Source organism: Nipponia nippon, unplaced genomic scaffold (genome assembly GCF_047370975.1).
Source record: "Nipponia nippon isolate SJK-2023a ecotype South Korea unplaced genomic scaffold, ASM4737097v1 scaffold_4, whole genome shotgun sequence".
Lineage (NCBI taxonomy): Eukaryota > Metazoa > Chordata > Aves > Pelecaniformes > Threskiornithidae > Nipponia > Nipponia nippon.
In genome coordinates, this window is record NW_028262358.1 from 19196312 (window position 1) to 19220703 (window position 24392).

At 37.3% G+C, this 24392-nt stretch overlaps 1 protein-coding gene across 5 annotated transcripts in view; it reads left to right on the forward strand.

The window, feature by feature from the left end:
- The window catches only part of CDC42BPA (CDC42 binding protein kinase alpha), a 188669-nt gene that overhangs the window by 102730 nt on the left and 61547 nt on the right, over positions 1-24392 (forward strand). For 4 of the 5 annotated variants that reach the window (XM_087774754.1, XM_087774757.1, XM_087774758.1 and 1 more), the window contains exons 7-15: positions 6577-6670; positions 7448-7648; positions 8242-8490; positions 11411-11490; positions 12555-12721; positions 13171-13293; positions 18448-18581; positions 20225-20467; positions 20726-20836. In XM_087774754.1, the coding sequence (XP_087630880.1) occupies positions 6577-6670; positions 7448-7648; positions 8242-8490; positions 11411-11490; positions 12555-12721; positions 13171-13293; positions 18448-18581; positions 20225-20467; positions 20726-20836 (1402 nt within the window). The remainder of the gene's footprint in view (positions 1-6576; positions 6671-7447; positions 7649-8241; positions 8491-11410; positions 11491-12554; positions 12722-13170; positions 13294-18447; positions 18582-20224; positions 20468-20725; positions 20837-24392) is intronic. The other variant, XM_087774759.1, reaches the window with a different exon arrangement.

The window sequence follows — 24392 nt, forward strand, 5'->3', positions numbered from 1 at the left end:
AGGAGTGTCTGTTTAGGAGGAGGCACCGTAGAGTCTTGATATAAGGCACAGTTAATGAGGTGCAACATATTCCAGTTTTCTCATGCTGCTATCTTGTGCAGCCTGTCGTATTGGGATTACTAAAGAATAACTGCCGACTGTCCAAATCTAATTTGGCTCATTGCACATCGGTCTTTCTGCCAGATGGAGCCTATTTCTAGTTTTTCCTCACTAGAATTCAGATAAACTTTAGTTGGCAGAGTATGGCAACTTTGATATAACCCAGTACAGTGTAATGGACAATAGAAATAAACTCCCGGACATCAATGCCCGTAGGTTTCACTGTGAAAAAAAATGTATCAATTGACTAGCATTCTTGATGGAAGTTCACCAGCTGTTTCACTCTGCATATCTTAAGCGGGCTGTCAGTATGGCATCGCTGAATACCTTAATAAAAACTTCACAGGCACCAAATTTTCTCCTTTCATTGGAATGCTGCCAAAACCAAATGTCTTCATTTTTTATCATGGATGTAGCATTGCTGTGTGACGAGGAGTGTGGAAGAAAAGTCTGCCTGAAACAACAGAAGGGAGTGAAATAAATAGTTTGCCAAACTTCTGTCCTGACTAAGGATAATCCTGTGTTCTGAAGGAATTTTGGATAAAAAGTCCAGGCATTCTGGCAGTAAGATCTTGGTTATGGTTTTTTTTAGGGTAGGTAACTTGGCAAAGGATAACGTTTCTTGTTGTAAGAGTGGATAATTGTAACCATCGATGTCTGCTTTTAACCTTTTGATTTATACTTTTGGGAAATGCTCTTGCATGTATAATGAGAAAATAATGTGCTGTGAAATCCTCAATTAGTAATAAGTTGTGTGGATCAGTTTCTCTGTGCCAGCAGTTACACCTGAAATGAATTTATTTTTCTCATCTGCTGGTATTTTAATTTGCATTGGTAGTATTTAAAAAAATACTACGTCTTGGGGAGTATGACCTGTTTAGGAAAATTAATTAATTTCCATGCTTTTCTAATGTTAACATTAGAAATAAAAATTTGTTCTCCAGATTATCCCTTTCTTATCCAGTGGGCTAAAATAAACTGGTAGCTCAGCTATCAAATTGGTCCTTGGATTTCAGACAGGTCGATTTCTTTCTTCAGGCTCAGCTCACATTGCAGTTGTTGAATTTAGAATCTCATAAGCCCTTTTATTGTCATTTCAGTTCTGCTGCTTTTTTAAGAGCTCGACTGTGTACATCAGGACAGTCCATTAGCATCTGAAATGTTTATTCCAATGAGGGCATATTGAGAGGTGTCCCCTTGCACCATCTGGCCACCTTTTATTGATATTGGTTACAGAGAGAGACTCGCCTTTTCCTCCATTTCTGCCTGATGATTTTTGTTTTGAAAAAGAGAATAAATACATTACAAATGAATAACCAAAGCGAGCACGTTCTGCATCGTAACTGTATAGTTACCAAGAAGAGGAATCCCTACTGGTCACAAACTCTGTAATGCCAGAAGGGTTTTTATTGCTTAAACTTAAATATGTGGGCCTGTGAGTTGGTCCATTGTCACAATCTTTGGTAGTGTCTGACACGACTGCTGCTTAATCATTGTATTACAGTTCTTGCATTAAATGTCACTCTATTTTTGATGTAGCTTCCTTTCTGTTTGTCTGGTCCCCTGCCTCCATGAGGCTGCCCATGAAACAAAATAAGATACTTCTGGAATTTGCTGCTTCCTGAGCTGTAGATGTGAGGAACTTCACGTGGTCTTGCAAATAACTGAATAACATTGATTCGATGATTCAACAAATGACATAGATGAACCTCAGGAACAGGTATACTTTGAAACCATAAGATGGTCAGATAATTCAAGTTGGAAGGAACTTAAGGAGGGTTGTCTAGTCCAAATTTCAGTACGCAAGACCTCACGATTCCTGAAATTCCGTTTAGTATCAGAAATGAGTCCAGGAAAAAAAAAAATACATTCACATGTATTAAAAAGTCTTTTTAGTTTGTTTTACAGCTGGAATGTGCTATGGATTTAGCACGTCTCAGAGGGAATACTTTTTCTTGAGTCTTACTGAACAAATAAAATTCTACTCTGGCTCATTAACAGAGAAATCAAAATGAATGGCAATAATCCAGATGTCTGCTGTAGTCCCATTTCAGAATGTTGTTTATATTAACACAGTTAGTATGTAAAATGTTTGGGGTTTAATTATGGCTTAAGAAAGTAAACTGTTTTAAAGAGAGGTGAGTGAAGTCATCCAGGTAAACATGCCAATCTGAAGAACAGCTCCCCAGATTAAACCAAGAAGCATTATGGAAAATGATTGATTAAAGATTTTTCAAATTTTTTTCATAAGCCTCCACACTCATTTTCTGTGCAAGTGAAGTTTCCAGTATCACAGAGACTGTTTATTCTTATAGCATTCTCCAGATGAACAGAAGCAAATAGCGGAAGTCTGCAAAACAAATGCGAAGACATCACTTTATCCAAGCTGCTGATTTTCTCCTACAATCAAGGCCAATGCAGCTCAGAAAAACAGAAGGCACTCCTATACTCTGTGTTGGAGTCATGGTTTAAATGGACATATGTGTGTTTAAAGAAGTTTATTCGGTCCAGACTTCTAGCTCCTTTGATGCTGGTATATCACTCATTCAAAAAAAAAGCAGAACAGCAATCTTTGCTTAGTTCACATCCTCAGGTGGCAATGCTACAAAAAAGTTGGTTTAAGGAAGATTTTTATTTCTTTGGGTATGCTGGATACCCATGTCCCCTTAATTCACTGTAGAGTGCATTTGAAGAACCTGTACAAGCTTGATTTGTACCAGGTCTAACTCTGGCAACCTGTACCCATTGCACGTTGGACTTCCCACAGAAGCTGCTCTCAAGAGTAGGGCTGAACCGTCTGGGACTTGGTAGAACTCAGGGTCTCCAGAGGGCACAGTGGTGTCAGAACAATTCCCCCAATTCAATACTTGTTCCTACTGTAAATCTGGTTCATAAAATGGCTTCCAAATGCTTATACTTCTTGAAACTGAATTATTGTTTCATATTTCAAGTGCGCCTTTATCTTTTATTATAGTGAACTAATTGCAGGGTTATTAGAATATTAGTGCTCCAGACCCTTCTAGCCAGATGATATCAGTTGCTTGACTGAGCACCGGTGTTATCATTGAGTGATGTTGAAATGGTTTGCCCACAATCACCCAGTAACTCTTATCTATGGAGATTCAGCCCAGTGGTCTATTCGCTAAACCCCATAACTTTTCATTATTTGCTCATTACTTTTGCCGGATTTTAGCTACTTGGCCTGGAATTTTCCTTCCTTAGTATCTTTCTGAAGCAGTAAGTGCCATCTCTTTCCAGGAACAAGATCAAGAAACATGCATTGCTTTTCCTATATAGATTTTAAATTAATTAAATAATTCTTACAAGCCCCGTGAGAAATTCTGCTCTGGGATATGGAGGCATTGTTGAAATCCAGGAGAGAATCTTCCTTGAGTCATGGATGTATTTTCATTCTTCTGCCCCCCACGTAGATATTTTTCCCCCCCACCTAGATATTTTCAGGTTATAATTCCCCCCCCCCACCCCCCAGTATGCCAGTTGTTATGAGTTTCAAACAACCATAAGCAGAGTTTGCTCCATAACTGCTCTTTCAGTTTTCTTCTGCTGTAGTTTGCAGTTTCAGAGCTATAAGAATGAAGGGACTTGCCCTGCAATTTTGGGAGATGTTAGTAAATAGACACTAGAGACGGTGTGGAGGCTCTTTGTTGTTAACAGCACTCTTCCTTTTGGTGCCAAAGATTCCTGTGCAACAGAACAAAAATTAGACCTAAGGAAGGAGGATAGCAAGGATTAGGGGAATAGGAAGTCAGTGGGAATGGGAAGGTAATCTGGGAAATGACTATGGGGAAATACTGACTGCTGAGAGCTGAGATGGGAGGAAAAAAAACATTAGGTAAATGGTGTACATGCAGGGAGACTAGGACTTCGGACTTGATAGGCCATGGAGGATTTGACCTCTCAACTTTTGAGGTGAGCCTAGGAGGCAGGGGATGATAGGAATAAAACTGCAGCTGAGATGGAAGTGTGGGAAGAGGAAACAAGTACAGTGAAGAAACTGGGAATGTGGAGTGGGTGTGAAGAGGGAAGACCATGCTCTGTTTAGAACAGGAGAAGAATCAGTTCTGATCACTAAAGGAGAGTCACCAAATGTCATTCAAAACAAAAACCCGGAACAAAACTCATAATTCTTATGGAATCTAACAACTGCAGGCTCAGTAGAGATGCGGGTTTTATGACACATTATTTTTCCCCATAATCACCACCTTCGAACTCTTCAGTTACACTGGCAATAATTACTCCCCTTCCTTGTTCCCCTTTGGGGCTCATAATTTTCTTTACTTTTCCTTTGCTTATAGCCCACTCTGCTCTGCAGGTGCCAGCAATTCTTGTCTTTCAAACTGTCTTTTATTAATGTAGTTCAGTTGAATTCAGAACAGTTGTTCATAACCCATACCTTCTGTTACAAGAGCTGAAAAGCATTTGTGTGCATTAAGTTGGTCTCTTTTTTTTCCTCAACTATAAAAATTGTTCTTATGAAGTTATTACTGAGCCTTACAAACTTCGCTTTGCAAGTAATCCTTGTTCCTTTGAGTGCTTTCAGTGGTGTTTGCAGGTTTGTTTTTGCAGAGTGTTGACAGCAGAGTGAGATTTTTCATGTTTTCTGCTGTTTTGTGAGATTGAGTGGGGGAGGTTGGTATGATGATGATGATGATTATTATTATTATTATTATTTCTCTTGGGAATATATTAAAAGATAAAACATGGATAAATGGAGCCTCAAGGGTGACTCATGTTTTTGTTTAGCTTGAACTAGGTCCAGCTTCTAAGAGGAACTTGATTTTTAGGTGCATGTTTTTGCAAAGTGTTTTAAACTGAAGTTATAATTCCAGAGGTCTCAATAGCATGTGTTTGTTTTTATTTAGGAACATGTGTAAGGAATGTTTTTTGTGGGTGAATGTAAAATAAATAAAAGTGTCTCAATCTGGAGGCTGCAGTTCTTCGGCATATTCAGTGTCAGCAAAAATGAAGTGGAAGAATGTTATTTAGAGAATGGACTCGGTTAATTTTTATGATTTACTTTGTAAAGAATTGTCTTTATGCTCAGTTGCGAGAAGCAAAAGTAGGATTTCTTAAGTAGTGTTTGCTTTTTACTTTGTAAATGTTTCCGCATGTTTGGAAGGTGGCTAAAATTTGTTTTCAGCATGGGCCGTTGCCTGCTTGCCTTTGGGTAACACAAATTCAGAAAGTACTTTTCTTCAAAACAACACACTGTTACTATATTAATTGTCACGGAGTGTATAACAGTGCAACACCTTCATGCCATTGATTCTGTAATGTTATTCAAGGTGGTGGTATAATTTTTTTGCCATTATAAATTCTCAATAAACATCACTTATAACTCAGTTTTTATTAAAAAACAGAAAAACCTGACAAACCCTTGCTCTCATGTGCAGTGTGAGTATCTTAGCTTGTGAACATTTTGAAATTTGTCTGCAAAGCAATTGATGACATTCATTTATAATTTGTTAGGGGAATGAAGCAAAGTCAGGGCTTCACTTGTTTTTTGTTTGTTTTAGGGGATTTGATCTTATGTCTTATAAATGACTGTTCACTGAGAAAGGTTAGAGTAAGAATGTAGTAATGTCATATATTTAAAAAATGTAGCTTAATGTGTATTTCTAATAACTGTACTTTAATGAAAAGGAATTTCAGCATTTGAACCTAGTTTGCAAGTTGAACAATAAATGCACCGCTGGTAATTTAGAGAGCACAGATGCTTTCATCCTAGTCAGCTGCATACTGGTGGCATACACTTTATCTGTATTTCAGTATACTTAGGTATCTGTAAAACATGAGACAAAAAAAAAAGAGTCAAATTTTCAAAATAAGAAGTGTTTATTATGTTGCCTGCTTAGAAAGATTTTTCCGTGTGTATCACGACCTGAATGAGAGAGCTGCAGAATTTGGCCAAGCAGAGCTGCAGCAATGTGTACAATGGCTTTGCTGGCCATTTCAGCAGAAGTATGACAGGCGTACATAGTGAGCTGAAATGTACATGAGAGAAAAATGTTGATGAAAGACACTAGATTTAAAAATATGTTAATTATTTTACAGCTTCAGTGACCTTCATTCTATAGTAAAACTTAGAGATGGTTTTACAGCTCCAGTATAAATATGCATCTTTCACTTGAGAGTTCTTCACTAAAATTCTTTAGATGATTTAGAAGTTTTACGTACAAAAGTTCAGAGCGAGTAAGAGTCTCATTTCTACCTGTGAGAGATGAGAGGAATTTGACCACACAATTCTTACTAATATTCACAGGCATTATATGATTTGATCCACAGCCCCTGTCACGAAATGTCCTTGGTGCGAATTTTATCATATGATGAGTGATTGTGTTCTGTCTACTGATCTGTTGCTGGTTTTGAATGATAAGGGTGTTGCAGAGTTAATGCTTGGACTACATGTTATACAATACATTTTTATACTGATTCTGAAATGTGTTTTATTTGCAGGGATATTAAACCAGACAACATTTTGATGGATATGAATGGACATATTCGATTAGCAGATTTTGGTTCTTGTCTGAAACTGATGGAAGATGGAACGGTAAATCAGAAAGAATGATATTTTCCTAAACACCTTTTCTTTAGTCCTTTGCTAGCTGCTAAAATTGTGCTAATAAAGAGAAAAGGTGCCTTACGTCAAATGAAAGGGAATTGTAATGGTATTGGTATGTAACTAACCTCTGTTCAAAATGACTGCATTTGCTTGGATTTACTGTATATTAAAAGCTTTTTAGATGCATATAGTCAAGTCATGAATAAAGAAAGAGAAGCTGCACTATCAGTACTGAGTAGGTATTTGTTGATGAACTATGAATCTCTCATTTTTGAGCTCTGAGCTCTAATCTTTATTGAAAATGTAAGCTTTAGTATAAGCAGGATGAGATACAATTAGCATATCGTCGTATTTTAGTAGTATATTTAAACTTGCACAGTATATAGTGGGTGTGACTAGAATGTAATTCCAGTGTGTTAATCATGTCCCACAGTGTTGCAAAGTATTTGAGTTAATATATGTGATTACCCGGTCTATAATTACTTAATAACAACTCTAAGCGTAAGAACTGACAGTTTTGTTCTTTCTCTCTTATTAAATATTTGTAAGAGTTGAGCAAAAGTACGTTATTGGGATGCCTATTAATGTAGTACCTTGGATGCTTACGTATTTCTTGATGAATTTAGAAGCCTTTTTATTGTGTGTAATTGTTATTGTTATAACCAGAACACTAGGCTAAATTTATATACACGTGCACAGTGCCACAAACAGCAGTGTCTGTAATGATGGAAGTTGATTTTAGTCCTGGAAATGTAACTTCTACAGGTCCAATCTTCAGTGGCAGTTGGAACACCAGACTACATCTCTCCAGAAATCTTGCAGGCCATGGAAGATGGAAAAGGGAAGTATGGGCCCGAGTGTGACTGGTGGTCCCTAGGCGTTTGCATGTATGAAATGCTTTATGGAGAAACGCCCTTTTATGCTGAGTCCTTGGTGGAGACCTATGGGAAAATAATGAACCACAAAGTTAGTGCACTTTCTCTTTCTGTCTCTCTCTAAGCTAATTTTTAATAAGTAATAGGGTAACTTGAAGGCTTATTTATAAGTGAGTTTTTATGTACGAATTATGTTAATGTTCATAAACGTAGAACAAAAAATATGTTTCCATGTAGTAAGTTTATGGTTATGGATCGCAGATGGCTTTGCTTTAGGATAAAGCAGTTCAAAACTAAAAATCTGGATTTGGAAACATGGCTGTTAGTTCATTCTGTGGAGTAAATCTTGGCTACATTACATCAATTCTTTTGCGGTATTTTCTTGTGGCGGGATCCGTTGGTTGGCTTATGCAGAAGATTCTTAAACGTTCTTCCACATGGAGGTGGCTGTAGAATTCAGCAGTGTAAGAGAAATGTAAATAAAGAAGAAAAACTAGGAGACAAAAAAAATGTCAATAGTTTCTATCCATTGGGGAAGTCTTTTTCCTAGAAACCTTACTGCATATGTTTAAGAACTGGAGTATTTGCACATTTCTTTTTCTACATAATAGTTTTCACTAGGAAGGGTTATTTTTCGAAGTTTTTCTTGGTAATAAACTATTTTCTCTTATTTTAATCTTTAAGGAGAGGTTTCAGTTTCCTGCTCAAGTGACAGATGTCTCTGAAAGTGCAAAGGACCTCATCCGAAGGCTCATTTGTAGCAGAGAGCATCGACTTGGACAAAATGGGATAGAAGACTTTAAGAACCATCCTTTTTTTGCTGGGATTGATTGGGACAACATTAGAAACTGTGAGGCACCTTACATCCCAGAAGTCAGCAGCCCCACTGATACATCAAACTTTGATGTGGATGATGATTGCTTAAAAAATTCTGTAAGTATAGAATTAACATTTTGACAAATCTGCTTTTGTAGTATACTTTACAACAAAATGTATGTAAATGGCAGTTTATTCCAGTGTGTTCACTGTGTTGTGCATAAACAACAAAGTGCTGCTTTGAAGAACTGTGGGGGGAATACATTTGTAGTTCGGAGACTGTTGCTCCAGACGTATATGTGTAAGGATAACTTCAGTTCTATTTTGTAAAGTCATTGTAACTTTACACATGTTTAACTAATACATACATCTGTTATTTGCAGTAACGAGGTCTTATAAAGAATACTATATTTGCATGTAGATAGCCTGCAAGACACAGTATTTCTAACAGATCATTGTTGAGACTTGTACTAAGTTTGCATAATGCGTTTTATTGCAGTGCTCTACTCTAATTGCTCGTATCTCTGTCAGATTCCATTCAGTTCATTCCCACTAAATTTTTTCCAGCTTGTTTTCTGACTTGAGTTGAGTTTTGGGAAATTTAGGAGAAATGTTACAGCCATTTCTTCAGGAACAATCTTAGTGAGAGAGAAATTATTTTGCTTTTGCTTAAAAAGCTTTGCAACTATTGATTTTTAACAACCTTAGTGTTTCTGTGCTTTTGAAGAGGACCTTTGACAGATGAGAGAGGTGTTAGAATCAGAGGAATGCCTTGTGTTGTCTCCTTGGAAATACTTTTTTTTTTTTTTGGTGTTTGTTGAAAGATGCAGAAACCTGCTGTTTACATGTGAGGTGAAGCATTTTCACCGTTTTTGCTTTTGTTTTCTGAGCTGCCTGTGCATCTCAGTTCCACTGAGCTTCCTGGGCCTGCAGATAAGCAATAGGCAACATGAATTCGTAGAATCATAGAATACCAGGTTGGAAGGGACCTCAAGGATCATCTGGTCCAACCTTTCTAGCACAATCGAAACAAGATGGCCCAGCACCATGTCCAGCTGAGTCTTAAACGTGTTCAGCATAGCGGAGTCAACCACTTCCCTGGGGAGATTATTCCAATGATTGACTGTTCTCATTGTGAAAAATTTACCTCTCGTGTCCAATCGGAAACTCCCTGGGAGTAACTTGTACCCATTATCCCTTGTCCTCACCATGTGACTCCTTGTAAAAAGGGAGTCTCCATCTTCTTTGTAGCTCCCCTTTCAGTACTGGTACATGGTGATGAGATCACCTCTAAGCCTCCTTTTCTCAAGGCTGAACAAGCCCAGCTCTCTCAGCCTATCCTCATACGGCAGGCTTCCCAGACCCTGGATCATCTTGGTGGCCCTTCTCTGGACCCCCTCCAGCCTGTCCGCATCTTTTTTGTATAACGGGGACCAGAACTGTACACAGTATTCCAGGTGTGGCCTGACAAGCACTGAATGGGATAATGACTTCTTTATCTCTGCTGGTGATGCCCTTTTTGAATTGATATAGGCAGGATGATTATTATTATTATTTGCATTCGCTTTCCTTCAATTACACAGTCAAACATGGAAAACACTTCGACTTGATGAAATCCAGTGGTAGACATATGTGGTGTGGAGCGTTAGGAAAAAATATATACGTAATAATGAAATTCAAACAATATGTTAAAAGTACACATAAACACAAAGGGCAAAACAGTGTTGCTAGGCAGCCTAAGTTCTGCAGGTTTTTGGCTTTTAACTGTTTGATTTAGTAGCTTACTGATAGGCACGATAGACGTAGATTCAGTTATAATTCTGTCAGTATGATAAAACTCAAATCTATGAAATATGAAAATAAAATACAAAGAAGAAATAAAGAATTCTACTTTTCCTAACCATAATGTGTAATAATTGATATTTTTATTATCAATTAGTGGAAAGTTAAGGCTTTGTAATTTGATCTTGTCCTTAGTTTCCAAAATGCCCAACAATGTAGACTTGATGTATTTACACAATCTAGCCATGACATTGGTGTTGCTTTTTATTCTGGGAACTCTTTTTCGATGTTAAGATTTTTGTCTGCTAAAAGGTCAAGGTTGTGATGTAACATAGCTGACGCCACCACTGAAAAGGTAATTTTGGATTTCTTTTGAATACAGGCTAATTCTCTCCTGCTGAGTTTTACATGAAAAATGTACAACTGGTTCCTTTCTTCTTCTTTTTCCTTTTTGTTTGGAAAAATCATTATGTTACCTTTTCTTAAAATTTTGAATCTTTTAGCACTTTCAGGGTGATAATCTTCTTCTTAGGGAGTTTCATTTGATGACTGTTAAGGCCTTCTCTAGTATAGCAACATAAACCTTGCATCTTGGAGTTAAACAGGAAACTTTTAACAGGATATTTAAGAATATTAGAACTTATAATGCTTCAAATAAGATAGCAACAGTGTTATTTTAGCCTGAGGAGAAGCTCAAAGATTTGTCTTGGTTTGTAGCTCTTTGTCTGGCAGGAAGAAGGAGCCATGAAGGAAGAAATGGTCAAAGCACTAATGGGATTAGAAAACCCTGTTGTATTACTTCTTTCTAGTAAATGTCTGACTATTGTTCTCTCCAAATAAAGACAGCCCGCTCAGAAGTGGGGTTGGTAAATCTACAGGCAGGAAGCCCTCCTGACTAAATAGCAGAGAGGAGTATAGAAGGGAATAAAAGGTGGTACTCTTTCTGCTAAGAGCTTCTTGGAAAAAAGAAGGAATAAATTGGCTTTTAATATGTGTAATATTCTGCTTTCCTCCAATGATACCCTATTTAATTAGAAAAGCATTTTTATGCCAGCATGCTGTATTTTTGTATACTGCATGCTATTATAAATAGATTTAGGTGAAGCTGTTTCATATTTGGGCTGTAGATCAGAATGACTGTGAATATAGTCAATACGATATTATCACTAGCACTTCACGTGTGATTAGACTCGAAAATCTTTTTCTTTTAAGTCCAGTAGGATATTACTTACTCAACTGTCCTATTATTTTCTAGGAAACAATGCCTCCACCATCACACACTGCATTTTCTGGCCATCATTTACCTTTCGTGGGTTTCACATATACAAGTAGCTGGTAAGTTAAGGTTCCAAAATTGTCTGCAGGATAGTTACATACCATCTTAAGTTTCTGTCTCTGAAACCATCTGCAGATACCAAAGAATGTGGTTTATTGAGGAAATTACTAGGCCATAATCTAAAATGCTGTCTGTCCAAAAGAATGAGCTCTCTGCAGGTAAAATTTACATGAATTTAAAGGTCAGGACCTGTGTTCAGAGGAGTTTCGTTGAGAAAGGTGGTTTTCAGACAATGTATGAAGTTAACTGCATATGACAAAGTTAACACCAGATGTGTGGACCCAGAGAGAACTTAGCTTATTAGACCTTAAATCCAGTTTTATTTCTAGTCCTTTGACACTTTTGTAAGTCTGAACGGAAATTAAAAAAAAAAAAAAAACTTTTATTAATATTTGGTATTAATGTGGTATTTGTCATGTTCATCTCTACTGCTAAATTAAACAGTAACAAGGAAGTCCATGATCATTTATGAAAATAAATAAAGAAAGAATGTTTACAACCACTGAAAAACCAGGCCTATGTTTCTGCAAACACATGTGCTTAAGGCTGGTTATGTGACATGTCCTGTAGACTTCAAAAGGATTGCTTGCATAAGTAGTAGTATGTGTGCTTGAGTATCCACAGAATCAGGGCCACAGCATTGCTGATATGTACGTGCCCTAGTTGTCATGTGATAATTTCACACCATTTGTTGCAATTGTTGTTTTTAAAGTATTTGGGAAACTTGATTAATTATTTTAAAATAACTGTTATTATAATCTTACTAACTATCTAGATTGTTGAGGTTTGCTATCTGGCTGAAGTAGCCTGTCCATAATGATCATTTTTAATCAGGAGTTCATTCACTTCTATGTAACAAAAAATGCATTGAGGAGATCAGTCATGCCAGGTAAAAATGAATTCAATTTTTAATGAGCACAGACTAACAAGGTATTATTTATAATAAATTACGTAGTAATTAACAGTTTAAACAAATATTTATTGGTTGATACAGTTTTTTTTTAAATTCTTTTAAACACAGCCTGTTGTAAAATCCAATACTGTTTAATTTTTTTTCCCCCAGTGTGCTTTCAGACCGCAGCTGTCTAAGACTGACAGCTGGGCCACCCTCCATGGATCTTGATGCCAGCATTCAAAGAACTTTGGAGGACAGTTTAGCAACAGAAGCTTATGAGAGGAGAATAAGACGTCTAGAACAGGAAAAGCTTGAACTTAGTAGAAAACTGCAAGGTATAGTCATTAAAAAAAAATCATTCTGTTGCCTTTTTGACTTGGATTAGCTTGCAGCTTTGTAAGGTATAGTTTACACTGTTGGAAAAAATAAATACACCTCCTGGAGTGCTTTCTAGCAGAAAAGAATTATCTTCATTATTTCTGTTAACAAATTAAACTTCTGTTACTCTGAAATATCCCATGTATGCAACTTCTTATAACATGCTAACTTTGTTTGCACCATGCCTTGGTTACTATGGCATAAGGATTTCATTCTTAAAACTTCTAAGAACTTAGTTTGTCCAGCTGAGAATTACTGAAAAATTGGCACTTAGTAGTGGGAAATTATAAATGGGAGAATCCTCGGGGGGGGGCTTTTTGGCATGTCTTAATTTATCAGAGATATCTTTTTGACCTCCTCAGATGTCAGGCATGTAATTTGTCCCCTCTCTTCCATCTTTTTCTAGAGTCCACCCAGACAGTCCAGGCTCTGCAGTATTCAACAGTGGATGGCCCACTAACAGCAAGCAAAGATTTAGAAATTAAAAGTTTGAAGGAAGAAATTGAAAAGTTGAAGAAACAGGTAACAGGTATGTTATAAATATTAATGTAAAAACTGTAGCAGGAAACAATATTTTGACAAGATTTTTTTCTCGTAATGTAATGTTAGTTTTACTTTGCTTTCTAAAGGAGTTTTCCAGTCTATTTTTACTTCTCATTTTACCCTTCACTCTTCATTGGTAGCTCAACATTTTCTACAAATTCAACTTCATATTCAGTACTTCAGTAATTCCAGTTGCAAGGAAGAAGGAAGATTTCAATGACTTCTACTATTATTATTAGTGGTGAAGTTCCACTAGTTTTAAATTATGGTGTCGCTGATTTACATGGATGTGTATCAGGCTCTACCTGAGAATCTGTGAAACCATGACCAGTTTCCTTAGTACTACCTTTTTTTTCCTTTTTCTCCTTTCCTTCATCCTGCAATGTGTACTGCAAGAGCAGATGGAGCCCTTGTTTGGTTATTTTTGGCAGTATCAAAAGTCACTGCAGTCCTTTCAGAAGTCATAGTCACTGTAGCATACCTTAGCATTCCTTGCTTTATACATCTCTGCACTCCGGTATGCAGGTACATAGGTAGTAAACTGGAGGGAAGGAAGGTGTTCTCTCTCGTTTACGCAAGTAAACATGAGGGGTGAAGACTTTAGCCTAGCAGTTTTAATAGTCTTAAAAATATTTGATGGAAGGGTGATTTGTTATGATTTAAGCATCAATTGATATTTTTCATGATCTAATTTTCTGTTGAATTTTCCTTGGAAGGGCTGAATTTGTGAGATGTGATTACAATTTTGATTATATTTATATTTTCTTTGAAACCACAGAGGTTTATAGTGGGCTGTTGCATAATGTGTTGTAACTGGATGTGGAGTAAAAGCTAGTTCAAACTGGAGATGTGGTTTTCTGAGTATTTTCTTGGAACAGTACTTTTCAAAAAGTGTGGGTTATCTGGGATGTGGGCTGTGTGCGTGAAACTACAGCGATACCGAGTTTTCCAAGTGGCAGGGAGTAGTGAAGGGTGTTTTCCAGAGACAGGACACTATGGGCTATAAGGCTGCAGTTCCATGAGCAGCAGAAGTGACCAGACAAAACTCTGCCATCAAAATGGGTCCTGCTCACAGCTGTGTGGCGCCTCCTCTCTTTGTGCATGCCCCAGACTCTCTCTGGAGTTTAATTCATGCAATTAAACAAAGAAAGAGCTATCTAGATATAGAGAATTCAATCAACTCATGATCTGGTAAATCAGCACAAGGTGGGCAATAGGAGCATACAAGAAAAAGGAGATGAGAGGGGGGAAGAACCACCTCTCAGCTCTGCTGTCAATGAGCTATCATTTCTTACAAAACAAAACATTTCTTTCCATTTAATTCTTTTTCTTCTGAGAGTTCATGAAGATTTTATGGTAACTAAAAATTTGGCTATCAAGTATCTCAGTACTTTAAGTTTGAAAAGCGTATTTGAAATCTGTGCAAAGAAAGAGCTGAATTTCTTTAATTAATGTCATACTGCCTTTCTTTAGAACTCCCAAACTAGTCAGAAAGCAAAGATCTACTTAGCCCAGTATCCTGTGTCTTTACAGAGGCTACTGGAGACATTCAGGGAAAGATTCAAAGAAATTCAATATATCCAAATCCATCTTTTTCCAGCCTTACTCTCCCAGATTCTGGCACTTCATGTTTTAAGAAACTTCCAGAGGGAGAGCTTGTATTGCACCACCATTTTCAATATAGCTATTAATGAACCAATTTGCTGTCTGCTTAGCTGGTATCTTTTTAGCCTACTTTAAAGGCTAGCTACTAATACTAATATTCAGTATTCTTGATTTGATGCTCTGAAAGGGAATTTTCTCTCCTAGTGATTCATAGCATAGGACTTCTGCTATCCTGCTCCATAACGGTTTCTTCAAAATAGGATCTTGAGAGCAGTGATAGCTTCAAAGAGAAGGAAAGGAAGTACAGCAAGATGGTTTTTATTTAGGAAAATTAACAAGATTGATAGAGACTGTTAGGTATCAGGACTAGAACCGTAGAAACAGGGAGGACAAATCTGATTCCTTTTGTCAATCCAAATAGGAAAATGTCTGCATGTTATGTGAGAGAAAAATCGGACACAAGTAGTGGTAGATGGATCTCTATTGTATGTCCATATCTTACCTGTGGCAAGGGAAAAAAACCAGCAAGAAAGGTTAGAGGAAAATACAAAAAAGATTTGTTCTGGTTTGTATTTGTGAAAAGACTTCATTCAGTTCCTGACAGTGTCAGGAATGCCAGCAGCGACACCCACGGAAAGAATACCTTGAACTTAACTTCCAGACATTTTATTTGGTGTGTTTAGACTCTGCTGCTACGTTATGGGGCAGAAGCATGCTATGTATGAACTGCAAACTGCAGCACATAGATTATATGCTGTTAAAATTGTGTAGTCTGAAAAAAGTCTGTTATAGATATACAGTTGGACAGCTGCTCTGGTATGATGCAGCAGTTTTGTATTGTACCAGAAGCATTATTTTTGGATGTGAACGTGGCTTAACTAGCTCAGGGAGGATCACTCTGGTTTGAGTGATGCCATGTTGGCGCTGTGTCAGGACAAAGGTTTTTGTAAAGTTTCTCTCCAGCCAATGTCTCTCCACTTGCTGCTGTAATGAGGAAGAAGACAACACGATCAGAAATGTCTGTTCCGCAGCAATCCTCAGCTCTGTTTTTGGCTCTTTGGGACAACTGAAAAGCAACATCTACAAGAACAGCTTTTGAATGGAACCAGCCCTTCATAGAAAAGCATCAGGATCAGCTTTAAATTACATTTTATTCTTGACTGTTGATCTGCAACTTGGATTTTAGTTCATTGCTGAAGCTATTACTCTCTTCCTTTGGTAATGAAGGAAAAAAAAAAAAGGTGTGGGAACATTCCCCAACACAACTGATATCCCTTTCCACATTTAAAAGAAGTTGGCTAATATTGAGAAGGTTTTCCCTTAAGCATCCATTAAGAATTTTCTGCTTCACGCCACATTTGTATATTTATTCTTAGATACAATATGTGCTTTTGTTTTTTGGGTTGGAAGTGAATAATATGATCAAATGAGGAAGATGTGGAGTTGTCTAATCCATCCCCAGTCACCACATAACTTTCCCAGTATATACTTGAATGCCTTGTCTGGTCCAGTCAATACAGCCGTTAGTTAGAAGACACTTATTTGTGCCTTGAGTTGTAACTAATACAAGCTAATTTGATAAAACTGGGAAAAGAGAATGTTGTATTTTGCTAGATTTTATGGGGGTCTTTTGTGAGATAGATTTTAAAACTAAATTAGTGACAGAATACAGGCACAAACCAAATGATGGTCATGTCTGAATGCTTCCAAATTTAGGGGAGCTAGTTCCAAGTTTTCTGGGTGGCCTTTAAAATATCTAAATTTCCAAATCTAGATCTGATGAACTTTAAAGAAGGTTCAGTTCAGGTGCAGAGCTGAACTTTATCCTTTGGGGCTCATCTCTTGGGCAATTAAATGTCATGTAATAACATCCTACAGTGAGTGTTCGCATATATTAGCTAAAATCTTAGCAACATCTAGGGTGATTAGATGGAAAATTATCATTGACTACACATATGTCACAACTAGGTTTTGGTTATATTCTTTAACCTGTTTCACTGCCTCTTCTGGAGCTGTAAGAGTAAACACCTGTTAAAAAAAGGTACTAAAAAATGAACATGAAATTGTGTCAAATTCAGGAGTGTCACCAGGGGGACCTTAGAAAAATACATTTTTCTTGACCGTCTAGTTTTCCAGGAAATGACAAGCTAGCATATGCTTTCAATTTTTGAGGTCAAAGTTATAATTTTTGTTCGCTAAGTTACATAGGAGAAAACTTTGAGGAATCTTTCATATTGCCAAATATGTAAAGGGCAGTGATGGAAGAAGAAAACAGAGCTGTGGAACAAAGTAGTTCATGCACAGAAGAGAGATTTATCTTGGCTCAGCAGAGCCATATATAAACTTTCTTTTTGCTGGTGACTTCAGAGTAGACTACATAAGAGAGGCAGTTAATAATCTTTGGCATTGAGCTACATCTGTTATGTAAATGCATTCTTTTTAATTTTTAAACAAGAGTCGATGAATTAAAACAATAGTGAATATTTGTCTAAGTATAAGCTAATGGTATTCATTTGCTTAAAAAATTCTTGTGTTTCAGAAATTACAGCTCTTAGAAATGTATGTGTTTTTATGTTTGATTTCTCCAGGAGCCAGTCTTTTAGGATTGCATGTATGAAAATGTAGTAAAAGGCTCTTATTAAGAGTATAGATGGCTTCCTGTTCCGTGGGTACATACGTATGGTCTGAAGACCTGCCACAACTGAAACCAAAGGCAAAATGTCTAGTGATTTCATAGAACTTGGAATTAACCTACCTTCATATACATATTGCTTTAAATTTGTGTTTTTAAGTGAAGGACTAGGAGGGAAAAAAACACCCGCTAGCTAGAAATTTTCAGTTGTCATATTTCATGGATTTCAGCTTTTCATGTTGTAGCACTTGAGCGCATTGATATGACATTATTGAGCTGTGGCTTAGAAAAGTACTTTCATTGTGTAACTGACAGTTGGTAAGAAACTGGCTGTAATAGTTCTCCTGTATTTATAGTAGTAATAAAGCAGATCACATAAACACAAGCGGTTTTCACACTAGAAATAAGTAAAATCATCTGAAGTTAATTTTAAGTGTATCAACAGGAGAATGCTTGCCAGCTCTTGAGTGACCCATTACTTTTACTGTTTCTTTCTGGGGGAATTTGGTGGGAGGAGGGAGACTGTTTATAATTACGGTGTAATAAAAGATGCATTATATATTACATCACAGTGCATAAAAGTCAAATGTATAGGTCATGTTAAAGCGTACATTACAGAATTATGTATAGTGCATTATTATTATTGTAACGTGAAAAGACAAGTTGTTATCGTTTCCTATGTTGTTTTGCAGCAAGCTGTGACCTTTTATTCTGTTGTGTTAAAAGCAGATAATGGCAGTTGAAACAACCTACTCCCTATTCTAAACCAGATAAGAATTGCATTATTTTGTGATTAAATGGAAACCAGAACAGATACTGAAGAGGCTTCAAGCAGCTAGACTATGCTGTTCTAGAATAATGATTTTTTCCTTAACGTATTTAGAAGTCTGCTGCTTTTTCTAGATTCTGGTCAGCTAGAACAGCAACTTGAGGAGGCCAGCACTGCAAGGCGGGAGTTGGATGATGCTTCCAGACAAATAAAGGCTTTTGAGAAACAGGTCAGAACGCTGAAGCAAGAGAGGGAAGATCTTAATAAGGTAAAAGCATTTTGTCAGCAACTCTTCTAAACCCTAAAGACTATTTTATTTTTGTTCATTTTGCTTGAAATAACTTTCAAGTGTAAAATTAATGAGCAGACAACAAATGTGTAGCATGACCTACTTTGTTTTCTGCCTCTTTTTTGAAGACAAGGATGTTATTTAACATGTTGTATGTATGACTGCTGGGTGGTCCTAGGTGTCTGCTTCCAGATAGCGAACAACTCCATGATCCAGGTTGCATGGTGGCTGCAAAGAAGGTTTTATAGCTTCGGATTAAGGTGATAAAGATAGTGGTTAGCAGACAGAGTAGAGAAGAACTATTCCAGACAACTAATTTAATCTGAAGTATGGGTTAGACTATAGCAGGGAAAAAATGTTAAGAATATGGTATTACGGCTGTGTCACGGAAGTGTTTCCAGAAGAGAGATGTGCAAAATTGCCCACATACGAAGATCGGAAAGTAATTTGAAATAACCACAGTAAAGAATACTGGGTTTTATTTCTTCTTCTCCGTCTCCCTGATTCCTTGTTTTCTTATTTATAACATACTGTCTTTCATGGCTCTTTTTTGTATTCGTGTTTAAATCAACTTCAAAATGTAATCAGGTGCGAAATACATTAGCCTGTTTCTCATCATGATTATATTGGCCCAGTATTTTAGTCCACACTGAATGTTGATGTGCCAGCTGTATTTAACACTCTTTTAACCCTTAAGTCTGTTAAAAACTTGAGAGCTGCCAGTTTGTCCAAGAAAGACCATCTCTCTTCTAAAACAACTTGTGATTAGGACCTCTTTTTAACAACCTTAGAAAATGCATTTGAATTTGTATAGATGTCAGCAGTGCCAAGTATTAACTCTTCCTGCTGCTCTTCTTTTCATCCTCAGACTCGCTTTTCCTTGCTTCTTTGTTCTGCTCCGGTTTGGCTGAACATCATTAAACCATTTAAATTGTTGTGGTACCTCATTCATAGTGTAGTAGCACAGATCTAGGACACAGCAAGCTTTGTGAAGGTATTGTGCTGTAGAGTTATCACAGCACTAGCAGTGTTATTTCATTCTTTTGAAAGAATAATTATCATATATTGCTGTTAATCGCTACAGTGTTTTGTTGCCTGAAACTTTCTCTAATATTCGATATTATGGTACAGTGTGTGGAAATCATACTTGCCATTGCAGATCAGTTTTCAAAACCTTCTAAAGTAGAAATTTTCATAGAGCGGTTTTCCATTCAATTAATGCAAAAACTTTTTAAAATCATTTAGCAGTTGCGATAAGTACTATTCTTTTTATTCATTTAAGTAGTTCTTGAAAAACTATGCTAATGACATTTTTAATTAAGAAAGCAAGGTATTTTGATACTTTAATGCAAGTGCTTGAAAGCCTTTGTGTTGAACCTATAATAATGGAGTAGATTCCAACTTGGTTTACCTTGATGCAATTTTACTAACGTTAGTAGTGTAAAACCTGGCCTCTTTCTTTATTTATAGAGGCATACAATCTGTATCGTAGATGCATTCATGAAAAGAAATGAATATGTAGTTTCTATTTACTCTGGAGAAGGTGTTAGATGCGCATCCAAAGACAGAATTGGCCTTGCAGCTTTCTAGGTTTATTACTTAATTCTTTTTTTAAACTGTAGGAACTGGCAGAGTCTAGTGACAGATTAAAATCCCAAGCCAAAGAGCTGAAAGATGCACACAGCCAGCGGAAATTGGCAATGCAGGAGTTCTCAGAGATGAACGAGCGGCTGACAGATTTGCACTCTCAAAAACAAAAGCTTGCCCGCCAGCTCCGAGATAAGGAGGAAGAAATGGAAGTGGTGATGCAAAAAGTAGAAAGTTTAAGGCAAGAGTTACGCAGAACAGAGAGACTTAAAAAAGAAGTAAGTGGTGAGAAGACTGTTTAGAATCTATGAAATAGTAGTTATATGTAAGGTTTTCTGACCAAGTAATTTTTTAATGTTATCTGTAAATCTTTAACTCTATGATTGTTGTTTCAAATAGTACCGATTTTGTTTTCTAAGAATTTGAAGTGTCCAGTTTAGTGCTGAAGATTTCTCTCTTATATTGAAAACCATCAATAGATTTTGGAAAAAAAAATACAAGAATCCTACGAATTAAAAACGTATGTACTTTTGTAGCTGGAAGTCCAAGCTGAAGCTGCAGCTGCTGAGGCATCCAAAGACAGGAAATTGCGAGAGAGGAGTGAACAGTACTCTAAACAGTTGGAAAGCGAAGTAGAAGGGCTAAAGGTTAGTCTGTTTTGATATTAACACCTGCAAACTTACTAGTCAACTAGGACTTGGATCTATTTGATTGCTTTCAGATGTAGGACAAAAGGGTATTGTCAGTTTGTCACTTCAGTTGATCCTGAATATTAATGCAAGCACATTTGCCTAATGCACTTTTCAGGCCAGTGTGTTCACTGCTCACTGAAGTATTTCTTAATACTCGATGTTTTCTTACCAAATTGCTTCCGTTATTACTTTGTTTAACTTTACCTGTTAAAAGCTTTTTTTTTTTTTTTTTTTTTGTAGCATAGGATGGTTGAGTATTTGAAGATAAACCTGCAGCCTGTGCAGGTTTCTGTATAGGTGTTTTGTGTACTGTGTTGTTCCTCAGCATGTAAGTCGAAAGAAAGATGGTTTCCTCCACAACAGATGTCAACTGATGTAACTGTAAAGGAAAAGTTTCAGTGTATTCTGCCTCTCAGCTAGAAGTTGAGACATTTTTGCGCAAGAGCAGCATTGAACACCAGTTTTGTTTGTATCAATGAGATTGCTCACACATGTATATGTTTTTAGGAGGAGAAATTTAAGTAAGCCAAGAATGTTCTATGATTTAACATTTTATACAGTGCTCTGAAGAAATTAGACTTTCTCAAAAACTCAATGAGAAGGTTTTTTCATTTTCACATGAGGATTGCTGTTCATTTACAGCAAAATCCTGTTCCCAGTGTTTCATCCAGTAGGAGAATTCTAAACTTTTTGTGCAAAACATCAGATTAGGCCTATTCTGGTCTTAATTTACATGAATAATGGGGCGGGGCATATTAGAATTCTGTGGGACGTTTGTCACCATTAAGTCACTGCACAGAAAATTTGGGATTTTTTTTGCAAACATTCTTTTATTTTGCCTTTCTTCATTAAATAAAAATAAGGAAATCCATTCAATATGAAATTTGGATTTATAAAGCTTCTGCTGCTGTGAATTCAGATTGTTATCTGAAAATTAAGATGTGTTTCTTCTGCTTTCGTGAATCTTCACCATCAGCAAAGAGTTTGTATGACAGTTTAAGAGGTGAGAGGAATTTATTAGAGATCTATTGAGAATAAACAATGTGCTGATTTATAACAACAGGGCAAGTGTATCAGAAGAGGAAAGGGGACTTGTAGCTTTCTTAGTAATATTTGACAGTACAGTAAGCACACTTTGGATCACGTGCGGTTGTTGCGATACTGCGTTATCCATTCAGTAAAAGCTCTGCATGGCTCCTTAGCTCTAAGTTCAAGAGGCTATCATAGAGGAAAAAAAAAGGTCAATATTTAAAGAAAGAAGGAAAGTTTCTCCAAATGGGGAGAACAGAAAAGCCCATAAATGATGGCAGGTTAAGTGTAAACAGGACGTTGAGGGCTAAATAAAGAGAATTTAGAGAGCACTTTGTAAAGGATGCTCGGAGTGATTGTGGGAAGTTCTTTAAATCAAAAGCAGAAAGCCACTTTAGGAAACTCATGGGGCTGTTTGTTGGCAGGGATTAAATGGTAATCTCTGAGTCGACAGGGCTGTGGCAGAAGCGCTCAAGGAGTTTTTGGTGTGTCAGACTTCCCTGCTGAAGCAGTGGAGATTGCCACACAGCGCATTCTTTGCAGCAGGTTGGTCAGATGAGCTGGATCAGTCTGAGGATGATGCGCAGGAAGCGTTAGAGCTGGCAGGTGAGTCAGATGTGAAGTCACCCAGAGCGGTGGCCTCACCGAGGAGGTTCTGAAGGAACTCGGGTGAGAAGTAAGAGAACTGCTGGCCAAGATGTGCACCCTCTTATTACAGACGGCCTGCTGTGCCACTGTAACTCTCATCCGGAAGATCCTGGGAACTGAAGAGGAATGGGTGTGACTTCCGTAGGAAAGGGGTAGAGGCTGTAGTAAGGAATAAGGTCAGTGAGCTCATGGATGAAGCAGAGCTAATTGGGAAGGAGGCAGTCTGCCTTCTGTCCAGCCAAGTCCTGCAACACCCACCTGCTGGGGTTCTGAGAAGTTGTGAGTAAGTGTGTGGATAAAGGAGATCCAGTGGATGTCATGTATTTGGATTTTCGAAAAAAGCAGGCTCAACGTGAGTCAGCAGTGTGCCCTGGGGTGCATTAAACAGCATCTAACTGTCTGTGTGCCAGGAGATGCATTATGTCTCACTTGAAACAGGCACGTATGAAAACATCTATTTGGATGTCACTCTTAAATTTGGGGAGGAAGAAGCTGAGGGGAAATTATGTTTAAGGTTTACAGAATCACGAAGGTAGTGGATAAGGTGAATGGAAATGGCTGTTTACCAAACCCTACAGTACTACAACTGAGGGGCACTGATGAAGCAAAGAGGACATGCGTTTAATACAGTACTTCTTCACAGAAGGGGGAGTAAACTCCTGGAACTTGTTGCCACAGGAGTTTGTGGTTGTGACAGTGTTGACAGGTTCATAAAGGGATTAGACAAATTGATGAACACCAGGTCCACTGACTATGCGGAGAGGTACCCTCTAATACCTTTAGTCCAACAGTTGTTGTATTCCAAGGGGAATGGACCTCATAAAAAAGGCAGGCCTGGGTGCTGTCCCCAGATAGCCACTGCTTTAGGGAAGGTACTGGTCTGACTCAGTAAGGCATCTCTCAATGTTGTTCTTCACAGTGAAGCTGAATGCAATACTGGAATGGTAAGAGCAGGGAAAGCAATACGGTATGAGTAAGTGAAGAAGTTAATGACTTGGACTACATGTTGCAGGAAGGTGTCAAAAGAAAGCAGTGACCATTTGCAATGAATTTCTGATTCTAATCAACCTTCCGTTAACACTGAAAAATAGAGCTATAACAACAGAAGAGGAGGGCTTTAATTTTCATCAGAGCAATATTATAATACCTACAAATCTCTTTCTGTTCTTCACCAGAAGACATACGTATTTATTGACAGTTTTTAGGGCATTTCGTAGGTGTGCCAGAAGATCTTACACTTGCCGCTTACTTCAGTAAGCGTAGTTATGAAGCCTTAGGTGTGTATTCAGACAGCCAAAATTCTGTTTCTGGATTGAATTACACATATAGAAAAGGTGTGTTGGGTGAGTCAGTTTTGGGCCAACTAAGCAATTTTTCATGCTAATTTGTACGGCTGAGTTATTTTTTTGTTTATTCTCTCATAAGTTCATTTCAAGCAAATTAAGACTAAATTCTGCATGTTAAACATTTAGGTAGCATATTGAAAATTAAATTCTCAACTCTTTCCTTCCTACCTGAGCAACAGCAAATTATTAAATTGCAAGGAATAATACAGTAATCCAGATAAATGATAATTAATAGGATTGTAATAAGGAAGATTGCATCTTTCTTAATATGTTGCATTTGGCAAATATTTATACCATAAAACTTGGGGCTATCTAAGCAAGATTCTTCATATTCTTAACCAAGGTAAATTATTATTACCATCTGCAAAGGGCAACATACAAGCCTTGAAGCAGTACAAAGTAGCACTTGTAACAAAAGGCTAATCTCATTAAAGACCAGCCAGAAGTCTTCCAAGATTTTTAATGGTACGTTCATTTAGGATTACGTT